This window comes from Lissotriton vulgaris, chromosome 2_1 (genome assembly GCF_964263255.1).
Source record: "Lissotriton vulgaris chromosome 2_1, aLisVul1.2, whole genome shotgun sequence".
Lineage (NCBI taxonomy): Eukaryota > Metazoa > Chordata > Amphibia > Caudata > Salamandridae > Lissotriton > Lissotriton vulgaris.
Window position 1 is genome coordinate 1,028,737,577 of NC_141687.1, and position 26,096 is coordinate 1,028,763,672.

Consider the following 26,096-nt stretch of genomic DNA (forward strand, 5'->3'; position numbering starts at 1 on the left):
ATAAATGGCGTACTTTCGATTGTACAAGTATGATCGCTTCCTCATCATGTTCCTGTATTTGACTTTGCAGTGACTTCCTCTTCTCATAGGTTCCAATTGTGCACAGGTGGAGGGTGGGAGCAGATCGTTTTGATTGCATGTCTCCTCTCCCGACAGTTCTTAGTTCCTTTTTCTCCCTTCCCCTTTCTTCTTTTTCCTTTCCTTTTTCTCTTTCTGAGTCTATATTTCGGGACTCGGTTTTTGGGCGACAGGCACACTGCTAGGGGGGGGGTAGGCCGTAGCCTCTGCATGCGTGCTGGGTGGGGGGTTTGGGGGTGGGTCTTTTGTTTCGTCTTGGTTCTATGGGCCTTATTTTTCTCCTTTCTCTCTTGACTCTTCTTACTCTTTCCTTTTTCCTTTGGGTCAGGTTGGTGGTTAGGTGTAGCGCTGCTTATTGTTTCTGCTGTTGGTCTCCCCACTACCGTTAGTCAATATGTTCCACGATCATGGGGCGGGTACTGACCAGTATGTATTGTACTGTTTGTTCTTATCCTCAAGTTCTTCTGATGATCCTCTAATTATTGCCTAGTTTGTTGCTGATTCGCTGGGATCATTGCCCGCCATGTGTTCTCGATGAAGTGACTGCGTCTGATCCTTCTTACCTATAACTTTAAAAATTAACCTCACTTATCCTGTACTCAGTGGTCCCCCTTTTCTCCAGTATGTGATGCATCGGATAATTGCTGTTCCTCGTCTCCGGGACTGCTGAGCTGTTTTGATTTTGCCTAGTGTGCTACCATTTGATTTCGCGGCCGGCCTGCATGGTTGTGGGCCCGTACCTGTAAGCTTTTGTTGCACAATAAAGGTTTCCAAAAAACAAATAAAAAAAAAACAAATGTTGTCCCGATCACGCACGCCCAATCCAGTAAAGTAGAGTTCACCGCTCTAGCATGTATACTAAAGCACGTCTCTCTACCCTCACATTGCTCTATTGTACCTTTATTTTAACACTCACTCGCTTTGTTTAGTTTAGTCACGATCTTTAACATAACTCACTTTTTTATCTTATTTCGTGGACACCCCCTGTATAACCATCAGAACATTAACAGTTAGGTTTATACCACTTGGTGATTTTTCACGAGCCTAAGTGTTTTTTCAGATAATTTACACAGCAATTTCATTAGGTGGTGGATACCTTTCAGTGACATATTCGCATTAGTGATGTATATTATATGTTTTTCAATAGATATTCCCCAGATGAAGGCAGTAGCCGAAATGCATTGGGAATGAAAGATAAACGTTGTATGGATACCTAGGAGTGACAAAATATATTGCCTACTTACCTGGATGCAGTAAATGATTAATAAAATCACTTACGGTTGAACACTTACGGTTGAAAAGGAAAAAGGAACATTGATTGTTTTATTAGAATTTCAAGGTTGAAACTAGCTGTAGTACGCAGCACCAAATCTGTGCCCAAGGAGACACCAACACACCTGTGTTGGTGCTACTTCCAAGTACCCTGTATAAACGGCATGTCCTGCGTCCTGTCACGATCTACCTCCACGACAAATGCATGCAGTACAAATGTGAGCACCGTTTCTGGCTCACTTTCCAGTGGAATCAGGAATCGCACTCTGTTTGCACCTTTTTGGAGTCTCAAGTCTTCCATGGTCTACAGCAGATACCTGATGACCGCCAGAGGAAAGTCGCCACGAGAGAACGGCCCTGCTACAAGAGCTACAGACCCAAGACTCTGCCTTGATTACTCCAGGTTGGAGAGATGAAAATTAGGGCCCACAGCAGCACAGGGATAGAAGCAGGGGCGGCTCTAGGTTCATGGTGGGCCTGGGCAGGGAGCGTATGTAGGGGGCCCCGGAAGAGGGGGTCCGGGTGGGGCGGAGCGCGGAGGCCAGTGAAGAGGGCGGGTCATGGTGTTTGGAAGTTGTATAGAGCCAGAGCCCACCAAATCCCTGCCAGGGGCCCCCACACAAATATGTATCCATCCTCAGAGGATTATTATATTAAGGATATATATTGATGTGGGGGCCCCTGGGATTTGGTGGCCCTGTGCAGGTGCACAGCTTGCACATGCCTAAGGCCGGCCCTGATAGAAGCTGACTGAACCCCCGCAAACTACTGATGGTACTGGCCGGGACGGCACGCATAAGTAATTTCTCATTTGTGAAGTTTGTGGCTATGGGATTAACACAGCTCGACCCATTGTGGATGGCCCAGCGCAGGGCTCAAAGCTGCCCTCCGTTTTGGGTTCATTTTGTGTGCTCTCCTGCGGAGAGGGGTGTTCATAAAACCCCTGTTACACTGTTGGCAACCCTCTTTGCACTAGGTTCTGATGCAAGGCTGTGTGCTCCGTCCTTCCCAGTTCGAACCTGGCTACAAAGATAACCTGTGGATGTGCCCCGGGCGGTCTTTACTGTAGCTAACCACTCACTTCACCTAATGATTAAGATCACCACTATGAACATCAGTGGCCTCAAAGTGCCAACCAAACATTTTGTACTCTTGGAAATGCACAAAAATCTTTGATAGTGAGATTTGTTGTCTACAGGAGACACATCTTCTGAAACAAGATGAGCTGAATGAGGTCCATGAGGTTCCCTCGACAATTCATTTCCTCAGGCCCCAACAGGAAGTCTCCATGCTCATAGCCGGCAAATTACAGGGGCAAGTGCAGCAATCTTCTATAGAGATTCCAGGCAAGCTTCTTATTCTCCAGATCTCCAATCCCTCATACTCCTTCCCACTGGCAACATTATACGCCCCCCAGGGATGCACAGGAATAATTGATCAGCAAAGCCAAATATATGGTCTGGTCTCATAGTGGAGACATTCTTCTGTGGGGGAGATTTTAATTTAGTACTTTATGGCAAAATGGCCCAATCAGTTAAGAGGGCGAGCCAATAAGGCGCCCTTTCCCCTGCAGGAAGTCAGTGGTTGACGGATCTGAGGCTATCGGGTGTCCGGAAAGACATTCACCCACAGTCTATAGATTATTCCTTCTTCTCAGCATCCAGACAGACCTACGCATGACTGTACGTTTTCCAGGCATCCACCTGTGTCCTGCAGGCTGCGACACAGGTTGAGACCGGAGTTTCTGCAGTGTTAAACTACTCACTGGTGCTCATTACCCTTACAGTTTCCTCTCCCAGGCGAGTGGTAGACGTACCTGGAGACTGATTGACGGTATCCTGCTCTGAAAGAGACCCAGACAGAGATTCAGAACTTGATAAAAAATTATCACCCAACAAGAACAAGAAGAGTGTCCCATTGCCTGTACTCTGGGATGCTCCAAAGGCGGTATTTCGGGGCACCTGCATAGCTATAGTGGCTCGCTTCAACAAAGAGACGCAACAAGTGCCTAGCACTGGAGGTTTGAGTAAAGGCATTGGAAGATGCTCACAAACATTCAAGGGCATGCCCAGTGTATCGACAATCGACACTAGCTACAAACAGTTGAACATGCTGGACTAAGACAGGGTGCCAGCACTACATGGTAGGCAATAAAACTGGGTGCCTTCTGTCTTGCAAGTTGTAGGCCAAACAGGAACATGATGGGGCCTCGTGCATAGTCATGTCTGATTGGGCACAGTCCCTGAGGGACGAGGACATATCTGGCACGTTTGGGACATTCTATGCCGGGTTATACACAGCTGACGAGATGGACCACGATGAGCTTGAACATTATGTGTCTGGCTCTGAACTGGTTCTCCTCCCCCCCGGAAGAAGTGGATGCCCTGAAGACAAGCATCCGGGTTGGGAAGGTCATTTCCACCATAGCTAATTTGCAGATTCAGAGGGCACAGAGAGCAATCGCTTCACCCCTGCATTCTATAAAACCTTTTGCCCAATCCTGACGCGTCTCTTCAACTCCATGTTGGACTTGGGAGTCCTCACGCCCACCATGTCCAAGGTGATCGTAACAGTCCTCCTGAAGTAGGGCAAAGACCCTAGCTCATTCGCCTCCTATCACCCTATTTCACTCCTCAATGTAGATGCAGAAATGTTCACCAGCGTACTAGCTGTTTGCCTTAAGCAATGCATGCAAGGGCTGGTGAGCCCCCATCAGACTGGGTTTATCCCGAAAGGGGTTGTAATGGCAACACAAAGCAGAAACTCCTTCTCATAGACAGTCTCATGTGCTCGCAAACCTTCTCTTCTCCTCTCTATTGATGCAAAGAAGGCCTTTGATTAAGTCCATTGGAGGTTCCTGCAGGCAGTCCTAGCAAGGATAGGCTTTGACCCCTGCCTGCAGCGATGGATCAACAGCGGCTACTCCCACCCATCTGCCAGAGTCCATGTGAATGGCATCCTTTCCTGCTCCTTTAATGTCACCAGGGGCACCAGCCAGAACAGTCCCCTGTCACCGCTCCTGTTCATGCTATATATGGGGCCACTGGCAGAGCATATTAGGCGGAGCAGGGAGATCTCAGGCATCACTTAAGGTAAACAAGAGCACAAGACCATGCTCTACGCTGACAATATCCATTTCACTCTCTCAGACCCACACCAGTTCTTCCTCGCCGGTTCAGGCGTTTGGGAGGGTATCTGGATTTAAGATTAACTGGCAAAAATCTCAGATCCTGAACTTCACAATCCCGACGGCGGACAAAGCAGCATTAGAGGCCTGCTACCTTCTGATGTGGACTGGCAGTTGGATGCGCTACCTGGGCCTTAAGATCTGCTCCTCCCCGTAACACACAGCAGAGCGCTACTATAAGGACTTCTTTGAAGGCAACGCAGATGAACCTTTGTGGCTGGCAGATGGGTGTCATGTCTTGGGTGGCCGGATTGCGTCCCTTAAAATGACCCTCCTCCCAAGGATCCTCTGTCATGCACACCCTTCCTCTGCAGCCTCCATCGTAACTCCTCAAGAACACTGCAACAACAAATAGACCTTTGGGGGGGGAGGGGTGTATGGCACAGGTTCGAGCATACCTTCTGATTTCACAGATGGAGGCCTTGGCCCTCCCAATTTTGCTAACTACTATTTTGCAGCCCAACTGCGATACATTGTGGAATGGAACCAGCCGGCATCAGAGAAACACTGGTGCTTCATGGACTAGATGGTAGCCGTCCTATATATGTTGAAGGTTCCCTGGCTAGCTAGACCCCATCGGCCTTGGGGCGGGTACTTCTCCCTGGTCACCAGGCCCACGCTGCAAGTATGGCAAAGAACTGCTAACTCTAAATGATTATCACCCTACCCCTGCCCACTTATCCCCATCATTGTTAACCCGATTTACCCCCACCCCCCACTCTAAAGGGTAATGACTTCCTTGCTTAGTAAAAAAACAACTGCATGTGGATTGGAGACCACCAGAACCTTATGGAATTCGAACGACAAATACTTACCAGAGTTCGAATGGCAGCTGAGTAGTCCACAAAATCGAAAAAGAGCTGGAGTTGCTTCTTGCTCTTTGCCTGATGGATTAGGTAGGAAAGGATCACAATATTGTTCTGTGTAGAGGAATTTGCCCTGACACCTTTTTGACTGAATATAATTATGTAATTCACTTCAGCCCAGCGCTCCAGTTCTTTCAAGGGGGCGGAGGCATAGGCCTTGACTTCAATGTCTGGAAGGCCAACGAGATGGTCATGAGATGGATCCGTCCTGTCGCCTTTCTTATATATGGGGTTCAAGATGGAGACCTTCCAACTCTCCGGGATCTGTGTGGTCAATAGACAGGTGTGGTAGGGATTGCTGACCACTGGTCAGGATCTCCCCGTGTGGGTATACCATGTGGGTGGGGTGCTCCTGTTGCACTACCATTCTTCATAATTTTAGAAATACCATTTTCAGTTAGAAGTGCCCCCCTCCCTTGGTACTGGGGATCAGGGCAGTAGCTCTGAGCATCTGAATCGTCATGGGCTGCAGTTTTAGTTGCATATAGGTTTTGTACATGCAGGATCCACTGGGATTCTGAGACTGTTAAATCTAGCCATTGCTGGTCTTGTTTTGTTCTTAAGATACCTCCATAGGTCATTGTGCCCCGTTTACCCATCAGTGAATATACGTGCATCTATTCTCTTTCCATTTGTTTGCGTTTTGCATACAAGACCATCTGTTTATGCTGTTTATTTAGGATCTGCAATCTTATTTACAGTCGGGTTTTAGTTGTTTTGCGTTCTTTTTGGCGGGCTTTTTGAAGTCTATGTATATTCAGTTAACTAACAGTAACATGTCTTTTTTTTCTTTTTGCAAAAGGTTGGCAAATGCCCTTTGAGAAATTAAATTGTTGCCAAACACTTGATGTATTTCATTAAGAATTGAGTGCAAATTGGCCAATGGGGATTTTACCATGCATGAACTTGAGGGGCGGGCCTCTGGAGGATTCCCATGCTTTGAATTTCTGCAAATTTTCTGGTCCCCATTTTATCCTTCTAATTAGATCCCAGCTTTCCTCACCAGGTGAGTAAGCTATAATCCTCTGGTTTTTGTGCTTGTTGGAACTGACTTTTCAAGGACCTAACTAGAGGTAAATACTCGCTCTTTGGGCAAGTCTGGATGTCAAAGCTTACTAGAACATTTAGGATTTTTGCTGTGGTAAGTTCAGAGTACTTGGTCATTTATAGAATTTTGTGTTGAATATGTACTTTCGATTATGTGTTGAAACTATTTTAGACTTTGGAGTTGGAATAGAGTGGCAAGCGAACTGTTAGCATGGCTACCTGTAGCCAGGTTTCTCAGATGGGTTCCCAAGGGTCACTGATTGAAGTCATCACATATGATAGCGTCCTGGGTTATGTTTTCATAGAGCACAGGTTCAAGGGAATCACAGAGTTTGTTCAACCTGTCTTTTTCGTCCTGCTCCGAAACAATTGAAATATACATTAACAAGCAAACTCTTCAGGTGCAAGTGATTTATTCGCAGGCCTTGCAGGATCACTAGTTGGAACATTTCATCTTGCGGTTCGAAGGTTTAAACTTTCAAATCCAGGCACAGGCTGACGTAGATTGAGAGGCTATCTGAAGGCCTCTCAAATATATAAGTTCTTGCGGTTGCTCGTTAGACTTTGTAAATTCCAGGGATTGTGGTGGAGCTGGTTGCCCATGTTTCCTGGGAGCAGAGTAGATCGGAGATTCTTCCTGGAAGCAGAGGAGATCGGCGGTCTGAATGAATGACCTTGTGGTTGAAGATTTAAGTAGCTTTGTTAATCCTGCTACGTTCCTTGATAAGAGGTTTATATTTAGATTCCCTATAGGTTTAGCCTAAGGTATGTGACTGTTGGGGCTAGGAGTAATTTCTTAATTTCTTGTGTTGCTCGGAAGTGTAGTTGGTAGCAAGCTCCAATCATCTCCTTGGTTTTTTTTTGTATGTATGCTCTAGGCTATTCTCCTTGTTGGACCTGTTTAGTTTGAATAGGAGCATGATTTTCTCAGTTTATTGTACGCCAAGTTAAGTTGAGCGTTTCCCGCCCCTCTGAAGATGCTGAGTGGATGAGCCTGAGTCCTTGGCTGCTCTCCTAATTTCTTCCAAGGATGACTAAATTTTGGAGCCAGTAGTTTCATGATTTCTTTCCTCCACTCTTCGAAAGTCTCCTTACTGCTCAAGAAATCTGCTACTACTGTATGGGATTTGAGTGTTAATATTGTTGATTCTATCCCATTCGAATATTCAAGAGAGAAGGATCACTTGTCCTGCATAACAAGGGTATGCAGGTTTCGTTCCAGCTAGTCCGAATAAAAAACCCTCATGCACGTATAGAGTTGGTAAATTTAACGGTATATCTTGATTCTCCGCTGTTCTTAACACGTGTGTGCATAATCATAGGGTTTAGTGGCTATGCATCCTCCACCCGGAGGTTTTACCCTTGGTTAAAAACAGTAGTGATCAGTGACGTGAAAGTGTGAACTGAAAAGGTAAAATATCTCTTCCTGCCAGAGCAGTAATTTTATTCGTTCTGGATTAGAGATGTTAAAATAAAGTTGTGTGAATGAGAGTGATTAGGGCACTCACACACTCAGTTTAGTGAATGTTGTAGGTCGACATGTTTCAGCCCTTTGCTGCCGGTTAGGTCTAGTGGACTTTCTTCAGGACCGAAGTGCAGGGTGTGTAGAGACCTTGGGCGTCTCTATTAGTGTTGGGCAAATAAGAATTTCTTTGATTGCCTATTTACTGATGATAATGGAGACGATATGTTAATCCTACTCCTTGAAGGTCGCTAGGTACCTGTAATGAAAAAGCATAGACTAGATGAGGGAGATGGGGGGGGGGGTTGGGTTTTAGACTGGACTAGTGTACTGGTAATGCTTACCAGGAACATCAAAACGCTCTTAAAGTGAAGCAACTAAAAAATGGCAATACTTCTCTCAACCACACACAAACTAATGGTCAAGGTCAACTCTCCCAAATCTGGGACATTAATTTTGTATGGCAAGATTCCTCTACTCATTCTATAGTATCGACATGCATTCGAAACTTGTCAGCCCATTAGGATATGATGTCACATAAGTTGTGAAGCAATGTGTGCAACACAGTATATAATATATGCCCCTGATTTTAAGAATTATGTGCTGTCATAGCCTCAAGGTGCCGGGATTTAGATAGTCAATATTCTTATGCGCTTGTTTGCCAAATACGCGATAAACATGTACCTGCGTCAGGTGTTATTGTGCCTCATCGAGGTCCCAGTGGGTCAGGGAGGTCTACTAGAAAATACAATACAGTTTAAGAACCTTAATAGGTTTTTAAAGATACGTTACGATTTTGTAGCGGCGTCCGTGTTATCCTTGTGCTACCTGCGGTCTCCGTCGGCACCACTTGTGCTGACTCTACCACTCTGGGCCCGGGATCGTGCAAGCTGTTCCGGGTAGCCAAATAAGAGATGGCAGCATGGCCATCAAAGACAGACCCCTCACAGTAGATCCGAGTCTGTTCTCTTTTATGTTATCGCTAAGTGATTTTTCATTCACATTTACTATGGAACTGCGAAGACAAATGTAAGAAGTCAAAGATATTAAAATTGTAAAAACCGGACCACGGTTGGCTCCGTATTTACATCACGAAGTCTTCAGTTCAGGTTAAGTCTAGAGCCTGCATTTTTTTCACGTGTTGTTATCCTATTATTCACAGATATAGAGCATTTATCATCCAGAGGAGTAGATCACTAATTCTCTTAACTACAATCACTGGATGTGACAGATGATTTCATTAGGATATTGTTTGCCAGGCAGTCTCGTTGTGGGTAATAGCTAGGAGGTACGTTAGGGCATGGTGGTGGGGCTATGATATAACGTTAGTTAAAGGAAACACTAGCTATTTATAAACGCTTCCCCACGGAATATTATCATTTAGGCCATCTGAGGCGGTCTGTAATCTATGCACCCACCTCTGTTCCTTCTCAAAGAGGATTCTTTCCGCATTAAGGTCCTTGTTGCTTAGAGTTTCTAAGATTATCCAATTCAGATCCTCAGTTGTGTGTCCTGCTTCAAGATAATGGCTTGACATCTTGGTGGTGTTTTTCTTAAATTTTACATTGCTGCGATGCTCGCAGATGCGCTGCTTGACCTTTCTACACGTCATACCTATGTAGCGCTTCTTGCATGGGCATGTGATCATATAGATCACATGGCTGGTGTTGCAATTTGTATGGCTTATTAATTTCCATTTAAAGTCAGGTAGCAGTTGTATCTCCTTCGTGGTCTTGGTCAGCGGACATACTGAACATGAACCACATGGGAAGTGTCCAGTAACTGGATGGAGATCCCATAGTTGGCCTGCTCCAGCTGTGGATTTCTTCGGGGGTGGTCTGGTGTGGACCAATATGTCTTTTAGGTTGCACGTCCTTTTATTAGCAAACCTTGGTTTTGGCCATTTGATATTTGCTGAAGTAAGGATTCCCCAGTTTTTATTGATGATCTTTTTTACATTGTTGCTTGCCGGACCATATGTGGTGACACACGTCATCAGGTCTGGTTCAAGCGCTCTCTGAGTTGGTTCCAAAAGACTTACTCTGTTCTGGTTCCTTGCCCTCTTCTTGCATTTGTCGATGACTCTTTGAGGGTAGTCCCTTTCCTGGAGTTTTCCACATAGTTCATTTGCCTGTTTTTTGTACTCTGTTGGTTTACTGCAATTTCTGCGTAATCTTAAGAATTGACTGTAGGGGAGATTCTCCCTAAGGAGGCGGGGATGGAAACTCTGGTACAAGAGTAAACAGTTTTTTGATGTCGGTTTGTAGTAGGTTTTTGTCTGTAAAGTTTGGTTCTCGGCATAGATGGTAATGTCAGGAAAGTCAAGTTGGTGCTTGTCTGCTATGTAGGTGAATTTCAACCATTCATCCCTTGTGTTGATCCATGTGTGGAAGTTTTTTAGTCTTTCCATATCTCCTTCCTAGATTAAGATGATGTTGTCTATATATTGACGCCAAAATAAAATCTGTGTGTGGTATGCATTGATGGGGTTATTGATGTGTTCGGATTCGAAATTGCTCACGTAGAGCCCAGCTACGCTCGGCGCAAATGTATTCCCCATCGATGTACCATGGCATTGTTGATACATGGTGTCATTGTACTGAAAATAGTTTTCTGTCAGAGCCATCTTGCAACACTCAAGTACGAAGTGTCTGGGTGTTTTATAATCCCAATCGCTGTTAAAGATGATAGTTTCTAATGTGTCCAGAGTCTTCTGTTGGGGGAGGCTCGTGTAAAGACTCTCAACATCGAGCACCACCAGAATCATGCTTTCCACTGAGTAGTTGAAGTCCTGTAGGAGATTCAGAAGATCCCTCGTGTCTTTTAGATAAGTGGGAGTTTTTTGCGTTAATGGCTTCAGGTATTGGTCTGCAAATTGCGACAATGGTTCTAATACTGAACCAATCCCGGAAACGATAGGTCTTCCTGGGGGTTGGTTACATATTTTATGGGTTTTGGGCAAACAGTAAAAGTAAGGGGTCCTGGGGGTATTGGTTTCTAGAAATTCAGCCTCCTTCTTCGAGATCCAATTATTTGTTTCTGCTTCTGTTACCATCAGAGCGATAGTTCTCTGTAGTCTCGGTGTAGGGTCCATGGTGATGACCTTGTAAAACTTTTGATCTGAAAGTAAATCCAAACATTGTTGGTTGTAACCTTCCTTTGAGAGAACTACCCCAACCCCTTTATCTGCTTGTTTTATGATGATCTCCCCATCATTCCTCAATTCGTCTAGAGCTTTTTGCTCAGCTTTGGATACATTTCTGAATAGTTTTTTTGTATTGCCTTTCAATCCGTCTATCTCTTTCATAATGGCCTGCTCAAAGGTGAGTATCTCAATGGGAACTTGCGAATTCGAAGGACAGAAGTTTGATTTTTTCCGTAGAGACGTGTCTCCAACAGGAGGTGGTGGTGCTTGGTTACTGAAAAAGGCTTTTAATTTCAGTTTTTTATAGAATTCTGCAATCTCACATTTTGTTTTGAAGATATCCAAATTGGGTGTTGGAACATATCCAAGGCCCCTATTTAGAATTCGTTCTTGGTCTTCAGTCAGAACTTTGTCTGTTAGATTGACTACGAGGGCATTGTGCTTGTCCCTGGTTTCGCCCTGGTCATGCTCCGGGTGTGTACTTGTCGTGGCTGGTCCTGCCATGTTACTCCTTTTCGTCTCGATCTTTGATTCGTTTGGCCTCTCCCTAAAAAAGGCGGCCTTTGTTGGTAATTTCCTCCCATTGGTTGTAGCATTTGGAGACTCATTGGGGGTGGTCCTTGGAAATAGGGGTCAACCCATCCTTGGAAATGGGGGTTGAAGGAGTGAAATGGTATACCCTGTGGGTTCACTGGGTAATTGGGGGTGTGCCAATAGTTGTGACCACGTCGATTACCCCTCCTATTGCGGTTTCTCCCTCTCGGATTGTTGGGGAATTCATCCCCGCTCCAATCGGATCCATCCGTTGAAGATCCGCTGTTGGAACCATAGTTCGAAGCATTGTCATTGGGGTTATAGTCCTTGTGGCTGTAGGGATGTATGCGTTCAAGAGAGAATTTTTTGAGCTCTTTGCTCAGTTTTTGTAGTTTGATTTGTGTTAGGTATTCTTGTGTTTCGCTCATCTCCTTATTAATTTCTTCCAACCTTTTTTTATATACAGTGACATGGACCATGTTGTTCAGTTTGGTCTCGATAATTTGGATCTTTATTGTGAGTTCATCAGTAATCTTGGTGGCTGTTTTTATTATTAGTACTAGATAGTCCCTTGTGCATTTCCACAATATTGCTGACCAGTCTTTGCGGAAGGCAAGATCTTTTAAAAAAATTTGTGGAGCATTGGTCACCCAAAGTCCCTTAGGTGCTGCGTAGACCCTTAGATATTCGGTCATGATTATCCCATGGACAGCTGTCCTGACTTGTTCCTTTTTGAGTTCCGATAGTTCGTCCCATTCATTACTGTTTGCCAGAGTCTGGAAGAGGTCCCTGTCTAGTAGTAGCGGTGGTCGGGCGAGTATTGCGGTAATTTCCTCAGTATCCCATTCGAGCCATTTGTCAAGGTTTTAAATTCAAATCCCAGAATATCTTCTGTGGTTATGTTTGCTAGGGTTCAGGATGATTGTGAACAACCTCAGCAAACTACATCTATTTAGGATGTCATGTTGGCCCTCGGAGGAGTAATGTGGAGTAAGGATCAATTTAGCTGGTGTTCGATTACCTCTGGGCTCAGTATGGATACAGGTGTTGCTTATAGAACTGCTGGTGTGGTTGTCGTGAGGTTGCTGGTTGGGGCCAGTTTGAAAATTGACTGACTTAGCTGGCTCTTGTTTTTTTTGCCACACTATTGAGATAAATGGCTGGATTTCGGGCCCTGATTTGAGATGGACATTTAATGACTGGGTGGCTCTTAGCTTTGCTTGTGACACAGAGGAGGCATCAGGTGTTTCTTGATAGCACGATTGATTTTCAGGGTGCTCTGGTACCGAATGAGGCAATGTGTTGGGAGTTGGTTTGTGTCTGGCCCACCTACTACCTTCTTTGGGGTTGAGGTTTCCTGGAAGACGGGTACAGGATCACCAAGTTGTTGTGTGTTAGATTTGTCTGAGGTTGAAGCTCTGGACATTGAGACTGGTTTGTGTTGTTTTATGGATTTGTTTTGAGCCTTTTTCAATCTTTTCTTTGATCTTTTAGAGAACAGTCTGATCCGTGGATTGTCCGACTAAGTTGCTATGCCTTGGGTGTCACATGAAAATTGGCTATGGTTGGTAGCCAATGCAAGGGTATTGCAATCAATTGGGTTTGCCCTAGGTGGTCCTTCACTAGTTGTGGGAGCATCAGTGACGGAGGTAGTCAGAGATGGGCCTTCATGGCCGATCTGTTTGTGTTGCTCTCTATTAGCTGGTTCACTTGGTGGTAAACTGTGCAAGGCTATATCGGGCATAATTACTGTGGTTATCAAAACTTGGTGTGAGGTTTGGGGGCCTGATTTAACTGGCCATTGGAAGGCCTGTTTCCAGTTCATTATCATGGTGGATAGGACCTCCGGCGGGGTGCTCAATTTTTCTACAGTTGGGTGGCACAAGCATGAGCTTATGCCCCTCCCAGTTATACTAATCGTGTGCTCACCTAGTTCCAGGGAGTCTAATTTACACTCCAGTTTGGTTATTGATTTTGCTAGGGTGTTAATCAGAACAAGTTGACGTACAGTTTCTCTGACTGCCAGGTCAGGGCATTTACTGTGGTGACCAGAGTGGTTTTAATTGAGGCCAGTTGGATTGCCCTTAAACATATTGGAGAAAAAAGCGGGTTGGTCTGTTTTTGTGTAACTGTTCTCAGTCTCTGTCTGTTTGAAATTCTGCACAAATGTAGACCATTCATTTTGCTGCATGGGAACTTTACTACTTGCTACATGGTTGGGGATTGAGGTGGAGGCACTTAATTGGCTACCTCTTCCCCAGTAATTACAGTTGTCAAAGGCCTCGGACCATTCCAGCATACTCCTCTCCAAGTCCAGCCCTCCTTCTTTGGTACTCTGTGGTACTCTGTGGGTGGGCGTGAGCTCTACTAGGCCCGGGGATTCCTTCAGTAACCAGCGCAGTTGTTTGACATGAGATGGAGGGAGTGGTGGAGAGCGCATGCAACTGTGAGGATACAGGTAAGACTTGATTTCTGGAAGTGATAGTACTGATGTCAGTTTGGAGACTAAGTCATACTTTCAAGTTGGGTGGATTTTGGGTCCCTGTCGTTGATTTTGGTTTTAATTCCAATGACACACTTAATATGCTTTCTGATGACAATTCAGTTTATTGAAAGGGGCAGGAAGTGTAGCATCTGCATAGTGAGTTATGGATATACACTGAGGTTGAGTGCACTGGTGATTCTGTAGTTGCTGCTGTTTGAAAAAAGAACTCAGTTGACTTTACTTTGCTGAGGTGCTGGTTTTTACAAATTCTACAGGGTTAAGGTAGCGGAATTTCTGCATTCAGCTTTAATTCATGCTGGTCTTTCTTTGAGCTGACCACAGTCCAGGACTACCCTTGGGATGGGCTATCCGCTCAGAGTGGTTGATGTGGTTGGTGTAATGGGGCTAAAGCTAAAGTCACACCAGCATGCGATTTTACGCAAGCTAAAACCCTCTTTTTTGCCATGGCACTGGAGCATCATTGAAGAATTAGTCTATATGACAGTTTCCAACCAGCTAGAAACTGGGTGTGTAATCTGCTTTGCTTCCTCTGGGTGGGTCAGGTCCCTATGTCAGATTGCAGTGATGCTGGTGGCATCGGTTGGTGCCCCTTGTTCCTTTTCTCTACCTAAATTCAGTGCTCATTCTTTGTTTCTTTAGTCCCACCACCTATGTCCTGGTGGGTGGCACGAGCTGATCGGCTTGGTAGAAGGTGTGGGCACTAACCTCTGCTTTGGCTGTCTTAATAGTTATGGGTATAACAGTAGCTGTTTTTCTTGGTGTTGTTGTAGTAGCAGCTGGTGTTGTGGCAAAGGTGAGTTGAGCTCTATGTTGGGAGGGGGGGCACGGTGCAGGCGGGTGAGCACATCGAGCGTTTTCGCAAGCTGCACCGGGACCTAGTTCGGCTACCTCTGTACCTCTCCGGCTCAACCTGTGGGTGACTGCTCTAACTTTGCAATCCTGCTCTCGACCGGCCCATCTGGTTTTCTTCCAAAGTGCAATGCTTGCCTCATGCCTTGCTCAACCTTTTCTGAAGACCCAGTTATTGCCACTAGTCACCACTGGTCTTGTGCAGATGCGTTATTTGATCTAGAAAGTTCTTGGATTAGAGCAGTTGTGTCATAGTGCCACAGTTATGTTACAGTTGCAGTTACATTTCTTTCAAATGTTTCCCCGTTTGAAACAAAAACATTTTTGCCACAAACACTTGCTTTAGGATGTTAGCGTGTGCTGTAGCAGGGTGTGTTGCACTGTATGTATTTCGGCGTGGTGTGTTGCTGTACGTTCAGGCTAACCGTGGGCTGGCAGTGTATTGGACAACACCGGGTTGGAATAAACAGGCCACTACTTACCTTCAATGTTGATGCTGATGCCACTATCAGTACTGCACTGAAGTCTCGATCCCCTAAAGCGGCCACTACAGCATTTCAGCGACCTCCAGCACAGGCCTCGCATTCTTCTTCGCTTCTCTCCTTGCTGGATCCCTGGCTCTGCTCTACAACGTGGAGTCTGACCTTCTCTGCTCTGCAACTGTGTGCAGTGGGAATCTTTCAGGTCCTGGTTGCCCTTGTGCACCTCTGCCAATGTAGATGAGCCAATGTAATTAATGCCTTTTCATATGGTATATGTTCTCCTCTGAATCCTTTGGAACATTCCTTTTCAGTGCCACTGGATGCTTCTGTCTCAGATTATCTTGTACAGAGATCCAGAGTAAAGGCAGATCCTGTGAGGAGAGTGGTGACTTCAGAGAATCTCCTAGAAAGCATTAATCCGCTGAGGGAAGAACTTGCAGAGCTTCAGTGTACCTAAAAAATACACGTTTTTTCTACCTCAAAAGCATTAGGTTGAATACAGAATTCATGGGCCCTACTCTCTTCATTAAGATAGTTGATTTTTTGGTTTAAGGCAATTTGTTGATTTTTCAAGCCACTAAGTTTTAACCTCTTCAGTGCTCATGACAAGGTCAACTCGTCATGGGTTTTACCTGCCCTGTGCTTATGACGAGTTGACCTTGTCATGAACAATGGGAAAACTCAAAGGGCAGCACCGGAGGGGGAAAACCCCTTAGCACCTAAGAACATTCAGACATTAGGTATTAGTTATTTGAAGACCCCCTGTATTGCACCAAATGGTCACTATTCACTGATGATGATACCCAACTTACTATAATAGTTACTAGGCATACGCAGTTGCGTAGTTTTCAGGAATAGCGTATGATCAAACCTCTTTTATAGTTTGCGGATAACAAAAACAATAATCAAGGGCAGGCTAGGCAACCCAAAATTAACTTCACTATAAACAGGGCCACTGGAATCGTTTGGCAGAGGAGGGCCAAATTATTTTGTAGGGTTGAGTAAATTATGCCAGCAAGAAAAGGCCAAATTATGTCACATAATGTTAAAACTGTATGGACATTGGTTGCACCTCATTAGTACCAGTTTAACATCCAAATTTAGCAGTAAGCAACAGAAAGATGACCAGTCAACGTTTGTAAAGGGCCTTCCACTTTGTGGCAACACGTGGCGCAGCATTTTTAGTCACGTTTGAGCTAGAAAGATTTTTTTTTGTTAAAATCTGCAGATTATGCAGTAGATGATGGATTATGTAGAAAATGCAGCAAATCTGTAATTATATGAACAATTCCACAGCTGCATAATCACATAATTCTAGTGGACCCGACTATAAATTGGAATCCCCCACAGATAATTTAGACATTTCCTTTTTCCACACATTATCTTGGTGTCTACGGGTTCAATAGTAGATACATACCTCTCTTTACAACGGATATGAGAAGATATTAAAGTCCCTTTCATATATTTGGCTCAGCAGAACAGTTATATCACTCACTTACCAATAGTGAATGTGTAGTTATGGTTAAGCTTGAGTTTCAATTGAAAAACCGTTTTTGTTTTCTTAATTACCTTAGCTCTGTGTGAGAAACCTACACGAAACTTTACAAAACTGAATGTATCCGTTTTGGGTTCAGAGTCATAAGTTTCATACAAATCTGTCAAAGGGGAGAACAAAAGACATGTCAAAAAAGTTGCATTTCCCATTTTAACTCCCACGCGAGTCTTTACTCACTGCTAAGGGGAAAAAAGTTGAAAGAACTTTCACCAAACTTGACATGAAACTACAAGTTTTCTGGAGAAGGTGCCGTTGCTTGGTTTGGTACAAACATTTTCAGTAATTTTCTAGAAATTAGTTACAAAAAAAAGTTTGATGGGCTTGAAAGGGTTGATATCTAGAATATTAGTGGACAAATTGTCCTCAAACCTGTGTTCGTAGACCCAAATTGAAAACGTTTTCAAATTCGTTTGGATGTAGGATCTTTTTTCCATGTTATCCAGTTCTGGTCCCCACATCATGAAAAAAGGCCATATAAGGCGGTAGGGTGGGCACATCCTAATTCACAGGCCTAATTGGGTGCTGTAGACCTGGCCTGCCTATCAACAGGTGTAGGACTTTATCTGTAGTCCGCGGACTTCCGTCAAGTGTACAAACTTGTTAATAAGTTAAAGACTGTTCTACTATGGTGAAAGATTCAGCTACCCTTCCACCGCCACAGTCGGTTGGGTGAAGGTCCTGATCTTGAACAAAAAACAAGCAGTGTTCTCAACACAACACTTTGATTGTTTGACTCCCTTGGAGCTATTAGTGCTGACACATTTGTGGGGATGCACCTACGTGTTGGTGTGCTATTTAACGTTAGAGACATAGAGCAGCATTTCAAGCAACCCGAATTTTAGATGTTGGTCTCTGGCAATGGCAGACAAGTATCCATAAACACATTTGTCCAGACATCCAGTGAAAAGGCTGTGCTAACATATTGTGAACCCGGTAGTAATTGTAAGTAGTTTAAAGTAACCTTATTCTTGAACCGCATATGACAAAATGCATCTGGAAGAACAGATGTTATGCCAAACAGTGTTCTTTCCTCCCCCCAGATTTTCTCTGAGGATGGTAACAACACTTTTGTGACAGTAGTCGAGATTAACACAAGTGGTACAGGGGGAGAGTACTTACAGTGACCCTGCTGCTCTATAACATGATACTTTAGAGTACCTTGGTGGGTGGTGTTTCCCGCTGGTAAGATCGGGATGCGGGGTCCTTACATCTCGAATGTAAAGCATGGGTGACACACAGTCTATTTACCTGTTGCATTGCTCCTGTCATATGTGCACATGCAACTGTTGTGCCAGACATTTGGATGAAACGGACTCCGGCACTTGGATGGGCAGTTCCTGATCAAAATCATTAGTGTACCTATGTTTCCTTCGGGCGTCTATAACTGACTTTGGGTTGCATCATCTCCCGATGGACTGTTGCCACAACACATAACTGCAGATGAGTAGGTGCAGCACCATACTGTGTATCACCCCAGTGGTCCCTTCCCACCAACCTGCAGGTCCTGCAGATGTTGTCTGGCAAAGTCTAAGTCCTGCACTGCTCAGCCAAGTTGGAAGGTGGGGGCTCTATTGCAGAAGCATTTATGGAAAGTCCCCTGATGAATCATTGCACTCACAGGTTTAACTGTCAACAAATGCCTCAAAGAGGAAAAACTGCCTGACATGGTTCTTGCAGTTATGAGAAGGGGATTTGGGCCATAGATGGACGAATGATGAGGTCAGTACTACTCCGTTTTATTGGTGCGTAGGGGCATAAGATGGTTCTTGATAGTTCAGAATGCGAGAACACTAAATGTATATTATTACCATTCACAAGAAGTATTCCTGCTTTGTTCTCTACAGCCATTGACTAGTATGCTAGAAGACCATGAAGAAGTTATGTGGAAATATTTTTCAAACGTAATACTTGCTGGAAAGAAGTGTTTTAACAATTATATAAAAAAGTAAATAGAAGAAGAACATGTAAAAGGATACTGTGAATCATAAGTATTCAACTATGGCATGGAAGAATGTAACACAAGTGAGGAATACTTATGAACACTAATGGGAGTGCTGATAGACCTTACTTTGCATGTACCAAAGATCAACTTTTGGACAAATGTCTACTGAAATTGAGAAATTTGACTTCAGCTAAATAGATTACTGTTAATGTACTTCAAGCTAAGTAGAGGTCACAAATCTGTGCGCACTGTCCTCTACCGAGACACATCTCAGATGGTGTGTAAATATTGCATGAAAGTGATTTTATTTTAATTGACTCAATAACAGTCTGATGCACATCTGTTTATGTTGTTTGAAAGGACAGGAGAAGATTGAGTCTCCTATCAAGGTTTAATTAGGAAGCAAATAGTAATGTGAGATCTCTTTCTCAGGTTCTTTAAAAAAGCAAAACATTCTGAAGAAAAGGGAAGTAATAAGGTGGAAACCATTAGGAAACCTGTCTCTGCATGAGGCTTCTGGGAACTATGAGGCAATTGATGCAGCTGATTTAATATGAACACTAAGTCAATAAAGCACTCCTGAGAAGCACTGAAGAATGACTTTTGAGTGGTGATCGGCAAAGTTAATACATGCAGTAAAGTATTAAACTAAGCATAATCATGTACCCTTGTCCAAATTGAACATTGTTGGCGGCGTTATTCGGGAAAACTAGGGTACGGGGAAATCTAAACCATAATTCTGGTCCATTTTTGGTTTCTGAAATGGAAATAAAATGTGTAGATGTATTATTTTCTATATATTATCTCCTAATACATTCAACAGTTTCTGAGCATTTAATACATTTCCATAGTAAATAGGTTTTTGTTCAGCTGTTTGTTCAAAAATTGGGTATTCCGTTTAACTGCTCATCAATGCTTTTTTTTTATTTTAAACAGACGGAGAACATGGTCCAAATTGCTATAGAATGGCGTCCTGTGGTCAAGATATTGGAATAAAAATGTGGGTTATATCATGTAATGATAACACTGGTATGTATGGCATTGTTTGAAAATGACAACACTTTTCAATGCATGTTTTGTCAGTGAGCATTAGGGTTTTCTTTGTTCTTCCTTGACTCAAAATTGTTTTACTCTCTTAGGATCTGTAACAATCTCCTTTATAAAAGTAGCATACAGGAACATATTTTCCTGAAGGTAACACTTTTTTAGGTCTGCTCCTAATTTAATTTGCACGGTTGAAACATTCACTCTGATGTACACGTTTTTAGGAAAGTAAAATAAAATCTGAAACTCTTGTAAATCAAAAACTGGATCAAAGCAGGCTCCCAAGAGATGTATTCACTGGTGGAAATGAATTGTGCGATTCCCTTTTAGTACCTGTATCCGTCCTTCTAAACCACTATTGTGAAAGCCTGTTTGGTGTGATTTGCAAGGATGTCATGCTTTGATAGGGGAATAAAACTGCCCCAACACGTGCTCCTGTTTAGAGAGGAATATCAAAAAATTAAACCACCAACCCCAGTCAACCATCAATAGATTTCTAGGTATGTGCAGCATCGGGAAATGTATTCTTTTCCAGTGATGAGCATTTTCCTGTACCAAAGAAGAGGGTTTGAGTTGTGATCTGCTTATGGTCAAGTGGTGGAGATTTGTATAATTTATAGAACTTTGAATTTACTGAGAGAGACTACCTCATTTGGAAAACATATATTTTTCAGTGTATTAGATGCCCTTAGAATATTGTGATCACGTATTTCCCTTTCTTTCACCTATATTTAACCTGTATTGAGTTGTTCTTCCTAAGCCATTTCATCTTCAGTGGTAATGCATTATTATCCTGTTACTGAGCTAGTTATAACCACATAATCTTCCCCCATTAAAACCTTGACATGCCTATGTTTCCACTCTCAATGCTGAAGGCAATATGGCAATCCTTTATTTCCAGAATGTGGGCACCCTACTACCTAAACGTAACAGGAAAACGCTGCTCAGTGATATTGGGACCAGTGCCCTGCATGATATGTAACAGATTAAATGAACAAAAAGCATTTATAAAGTGCACTGATAACCTCAAGATAGTTTCCTGGTGCTTTAGCAAAGCAGGGCAGCTATTGATCTGGAAACAAGCAAGTCTTTTTACGGTACTGAAGATAATCGGTGTAGCCCCGATCAGCAATAAGAGAATTCCAGTACTTGGTAGCAAGAAGAAAGAATGAGTGGCCACCAGGTCTGCCCCTTTTAATCCTCGGGATGTGAAGATAGCAGACGTTGAAAGCAGATTCTGGAAGGAATGTGCCTTGAGGACAGTGGCAGAGGGTGGACCAGGACTGTCATGAATAGCTTTATGACACTGGCAGAGGGCATGAACATTTTACAATTTGCCACTGGAAGCAAGTGCAGAGATGCTACTTGACCAGAAATTGAAGAATGTAAAGGAATCCCAAGAATAAGGCAAGCAGCTGCATTCTGCTACCTGACACTGTTGCATAAGGGACACAGGTACTCATATGTAAAGAGAGTTACTATAGTCTGTTCCAGACCTAATAATAACCAGAATGCCCATTTTACGACAGTCCACCAGCAGAAAAGGAATATTTACGGTGAATGAGAAGGTGAAAAAAGCAAAGCGAATGGATGCAACCTTGGTAATATGACCTAAAAAAACGGACCGGGTTATTGTAAATCACTCTGAGATTAGAGGCAGATTGAACCGGCCGGGGAAGAACCCAGCTCTTATCTGTCACCCTCCAGATGATGGCAACGGAGGTTTACCCAAGACGAGTATCTTTTTCTTCGCTCTGTTTAATTTCAACACGTTTTCTAAAGTATAGCAACCCACAGGCAAGATTTGAAATGATCAAGATCATCTACTAAGCCATCATTTAAAAAAGTATAATTTGGTTGACATTGGCATACTGCATTATAGAAAAATCTAATTATTTGACCTAAACATTCAGAGGAGTGAACCAGGATATAAACACAGTATGACTGTGAGACGATTCCTGCAGCACGCCATAGGTGAGAGCCTTAAAAGCAGAGGAAACAGGAGGAAGGTGTACAGCTTGTACTCACTCAGACAGAAAAGAAAGAAGCTAAAAGAGTGCTGTGCTCTTAGGCAGATTTGATCCTTTCAGTGGATCAAGATCTCATGTGAGACAGTGTCATACACATCATTTGACTCTAACAAAATAAGGGCAGAACAACCCCCTGGTCAGAAAGACTACCGAGGTATTTAGTAACCTACGGGCATAAGAGGGACAAATTCACTTTCAAAAAGGGTCCTTCAGATTGTTAGATTCAATGAACTTAAACAGTTGATCATTGATCTCCTTTTCAAATATTTTGGTAACAAAAGGGAGCAACAAAATATGACTAAAACTGCTCATGACCTGGGGCTCTGGTGTTGGCTTCTTAAGGAAGGGTCAAGAGAGCTTGTTTAAAGTCTAGATGGACTACTGAGTTACAATAGGAGATAGTGAACAAATCGGTAATTACAAGTGCAACTATATTCAATGCCTTGTGAAAGAGGCAGGATATGGATGTATGTGGGAACCTGATTTAATAACAGTGACTAAAGGAGAAACCTTGTTGACATAAAAGTGACTGAATTCCACGAATAGCTCCTTCAGAGTAAATAGATTTTGAGTATGCTTTAGTTGATTGAGGGAAATAATACAAATAGGTGCAATTTTGTGAGAAAAATGCAGAATGGGAGCCACAAAATGTCTCTGAGGGCGCCGTACCAACAGATGATGGCTCTATCTGTGGTAGATCCCTGGCAATCTCTAAATGATTCCCTAGAATTTGCGGAAGACTCAATACCTGTGCATTAAGACCACTGACAGTCACATGCTGGTTGTAAGGGATCAGTGCTACCAATTAAGTCATAATTCTGTCTTTTGGTTGGAATTCAACTCCATGTGTGTTTATAAAACTGCTTGCTCTCTTGATAGCCTTCTCGTACTTCAGAAGTTCCATTGCTACCCTCACCTAAAAAACGGCCTTAGAAAGGCACTATATAGAGAACTGGCTACATCCATTTTGGATCTGGTCCTTCAGACCCTTTTAAATCTTAGATTCACGTGAACTTTCAGAATTCCTTACTGCCCCATCAAACAGGAACTTGTTCATAGAGGACATTTTGCACACATGACTGGGAAGAGCTTACCAAGTCCCATATTCGACTTATAATGGAGATTCCTGTGTGCCTTCTCCCCTCTCCTTACTATTCCCCTAATCCCGGAGTCCTCCAAAAGTAACAATAGAGACCCAGGGGCTCTGTCATTTTGTTACCTCTATCTTGGCACAGCAGATGTATGTGTGTTACATAGTCTCCTTGCTTGAGTTTGTGGTGACTTTATCTGTTTACCTGTGTGTTTCTATGTCATTGATCAATGTCTTCATGATTCATTGTCTAATGTTTGTTAGTGGGATGAGACCCTAGTCCCTTTCTGACATCTTTCATTCACAATACTCAAGCTCCTTCCTATCTGTCTGTCCCCCACTTCCCTCCTCTTTTAGTTTGGCACCGGTACTAGCCCTGTGTTGTCTAACAACTCATTCTTGGTTTTATCTTGTTCTTCTGTCTTTGTGGAGCTGTTTTTTGGGTTTATCCTTATGTACATTTTCTTTCTGCTCCTGTTGTCTTGCCTCCATGTCTATCCATGCTCTGCAAGACCACTTTCATTTAGAAATAGTTTTCTACTTGAGCTACCTTGTTGTAATTCAGGGAATGCTTGTCCATTTCTAACTGGCTGACTTGTATCCCTCCAACACTCAGTTTTAGGGAACTCCTTTTTTTTCTTCTTCGTAAAGCACTCCCTGTGAGTCCATGCGTTTTACAGCTCCTCCCCCCACGCCACCTGCTGTTGCGCTCCATATCACTCTCTTCTGTGTGTGCTTATGCGCTTTGCATGTTGCTCTGTTCATCGCATACTTCTCCCCCACAAACTACTCCTGTGCTCTATGGTGCTCATTCCTTTGTATGAGTTCCCCTACAAATCTCCCCATGCTCAGTCTTGCTCTCTCTGTTGTTTACTTGTCCTCCACGAAAATCACAGTTGCGTGCTTTATCATGGGTGTTTTCCTAGTCCCAGCTCTATGTTGCTCTCTTCCTTGTTATTCCCCCACTCACACAACACTCCTCATGCTCTGTGTTGCACTATTCCTTTTGTGCTTTCCCCACAAATCCCACGCCCCAGTACTCCATTTGTCTCTAGCTTTTATGCGTCCCCCAACCCATGATCCGTGTTGCTCTCTGTGTTCTTCTCCCCCTGCAAACCCATCCCATGGTCTTTCTCGTTTTTTCCCCACATTCTATGTCGCGGTCTTCCTTCTGCGCTTCTCCCCCTGTCAAGCCCCCTTGTTACATGTTGCTCTCTCCCTGGTTTGCTTCCCCCTGCAACCTCCCTGCGATCAGTGTTGCTCTTTCTATTGTGCTCTGTCCACCTTGGAAACACCACTGTGCTCCGCGTTGCTCTCTGATGCGCCTTTCCCCATACAACCCCCCACTCACATTGGCCAATGCAAATGTTCAATAGGTGAGTCCTATTGGCTTCGTCAGTGCTTGTTTTCATTCTGTACTGACTTGGTTTTTGAGGTACTCATCAGGTTTGTTCCGATTTTGGATGTGCTGGATAGGTTTCTCCCTCACTGAGGGAGTTCTCCAGTGGTTGAGTATTTACTGTTCACAGACCATTATGGCAGAGAAACGCTCGGGTAGCCAGCAGCTGTCCAAACTGCCTGGAGCCCTTTGGCAACCACAGGACTGCTGGGACCACTGATGTTAAGGTTCCTTAGAGCACCCTGGCACAGCAATTAAGATGTTCGCTTGCAACACAAATCCTATTTGGTATCAATTGGCATCTTTGGGAATAGGTCATGGAAGTTCTTCTACTCTGATGTGTTTATTTCCCCTCATAAAAAGGCTTTCGTCCATTTGGGACCTTGAAAGGCCTTTCTCGGTCTCTTTCAAAAAACATTAAAACCAGAGACCTTATATTAGTTAATGCTATCGGTAGTATGCCCTATGTGTGGCCTGTGTTCTCGAGCTGAGGTTTCCCAGGAGATAGGTTGAGTTTTAGAGCCCTTGAACTTAGACGCGTCTTAGCACAGAGCGAGTAAAGAATCTATGGACGGTTGTGGTGACACTAAGACTCAACCTATAATCATTACAAGATTTAGAGGAGCTGTTCTACAACTTGAGAAGCTTAAATATTTTATTGCTGAATAGCAAGTTAAATGTATTATTTCCAATAGCTTACACTATGTGTTATTCTTGTAAGTGTTGTGCTAAACCTGCTGCATACTAGTCAGGTATTTCTTTCTTTTAGTTTTTATATGTCTGAAGTGTAGATTATTGTTCTGTTATGTATTGAAGGTTATTGAGTTAAGGACGAAGAAGTGCGGAATGGCCTATGCCTCTCGAGCGAAGTGGCATGAGTTTCCTGGAAAATGGTAGAAACAATCCGTGCTTAATTTGAGCCGGTGGCGTCCGGTGCTCAGCACCAGCACTTATTCATCAACACCGGAGTTTTTCATGAGCACCAGTTAAGGACACATTAATTTACGGGGAGATTAAGTGATTTTCCCAGAATCACAGGATGTTGAGCCAAGGCCAGACTCGAACCTGGTTCCCCAGCTCCGAAGTGTGCAGCTCTGGCCATTAGGCCACATCCTCTCCCCACTTTTATGGTTAGTAGTTGGTTCTGTTTTTGTCAGTGTTAACAGGAGAGATGAGCTGGTGCAAGCAGCCTGCTGACGAGAGCCCCAGCACTTTTTTACACATTAAGGTATAGTTCCAGACAGTGGAGTCCAGTTATCACTGGACTAGAGCTAGATGGAGATATGTCTTGGCATACTGCTATAAACTTGCTTCCAGTTGACCATTTTCCTTTACTTTTTTACATTATCATTTTGCACCTCAGAACTGTAAACCATCATTCCTAAAAAAAAGTGGTGCTGAGAAACCTATCCATCCTTTGTCCCCAAGATATTGTCAGAGTTCCACTTGAAAAATAATCAACATTTATTAACATGAGCAATGGCTTACAGTTTTTCCTCAATTCAGATCTGTATATTAATTGGAAATAAAAAATAGTTTCTGGGTGCACCTCTCAATTGTAAGTCTGTAGTAACCTCAAATTGTACATTTCTGGTGGAAAAAGTATTG

General features: G+C 43.5%; 1 protein-coding gene across 4 annotated transcripts in view; it reads left to right on the forward strand.

Moving 5' to 3' along the window:
* Nucleotides 1-26,096, forward strand: part of WDSUB1 (WD repeat, sterile alpha motif and U-box domain containing 1) — a 394,309-nt gene that overhangs the window by 237,512 nt on the left and 130,701 nt on the right. For 3 of the 4 annotated variants that reach the window (XM_086956660.1, XM_086956658.1, XM_086956659.1), the window contains one exon: nucleotides 19,862-19,954. The exons of the other annotated variant lie outside the window; for it this stretch is intronic. In XM_086956660.1, the coding sequence (XP_086812786.1) occupies nucleotides 19,862-19,954 (93 nt within the window). The remainder of the gene's footprint in view (nucleotides 1-19,861; nucleotides 19,955-26,096) is intronic. 4 annotated transcript variants of the gene reach the window in all.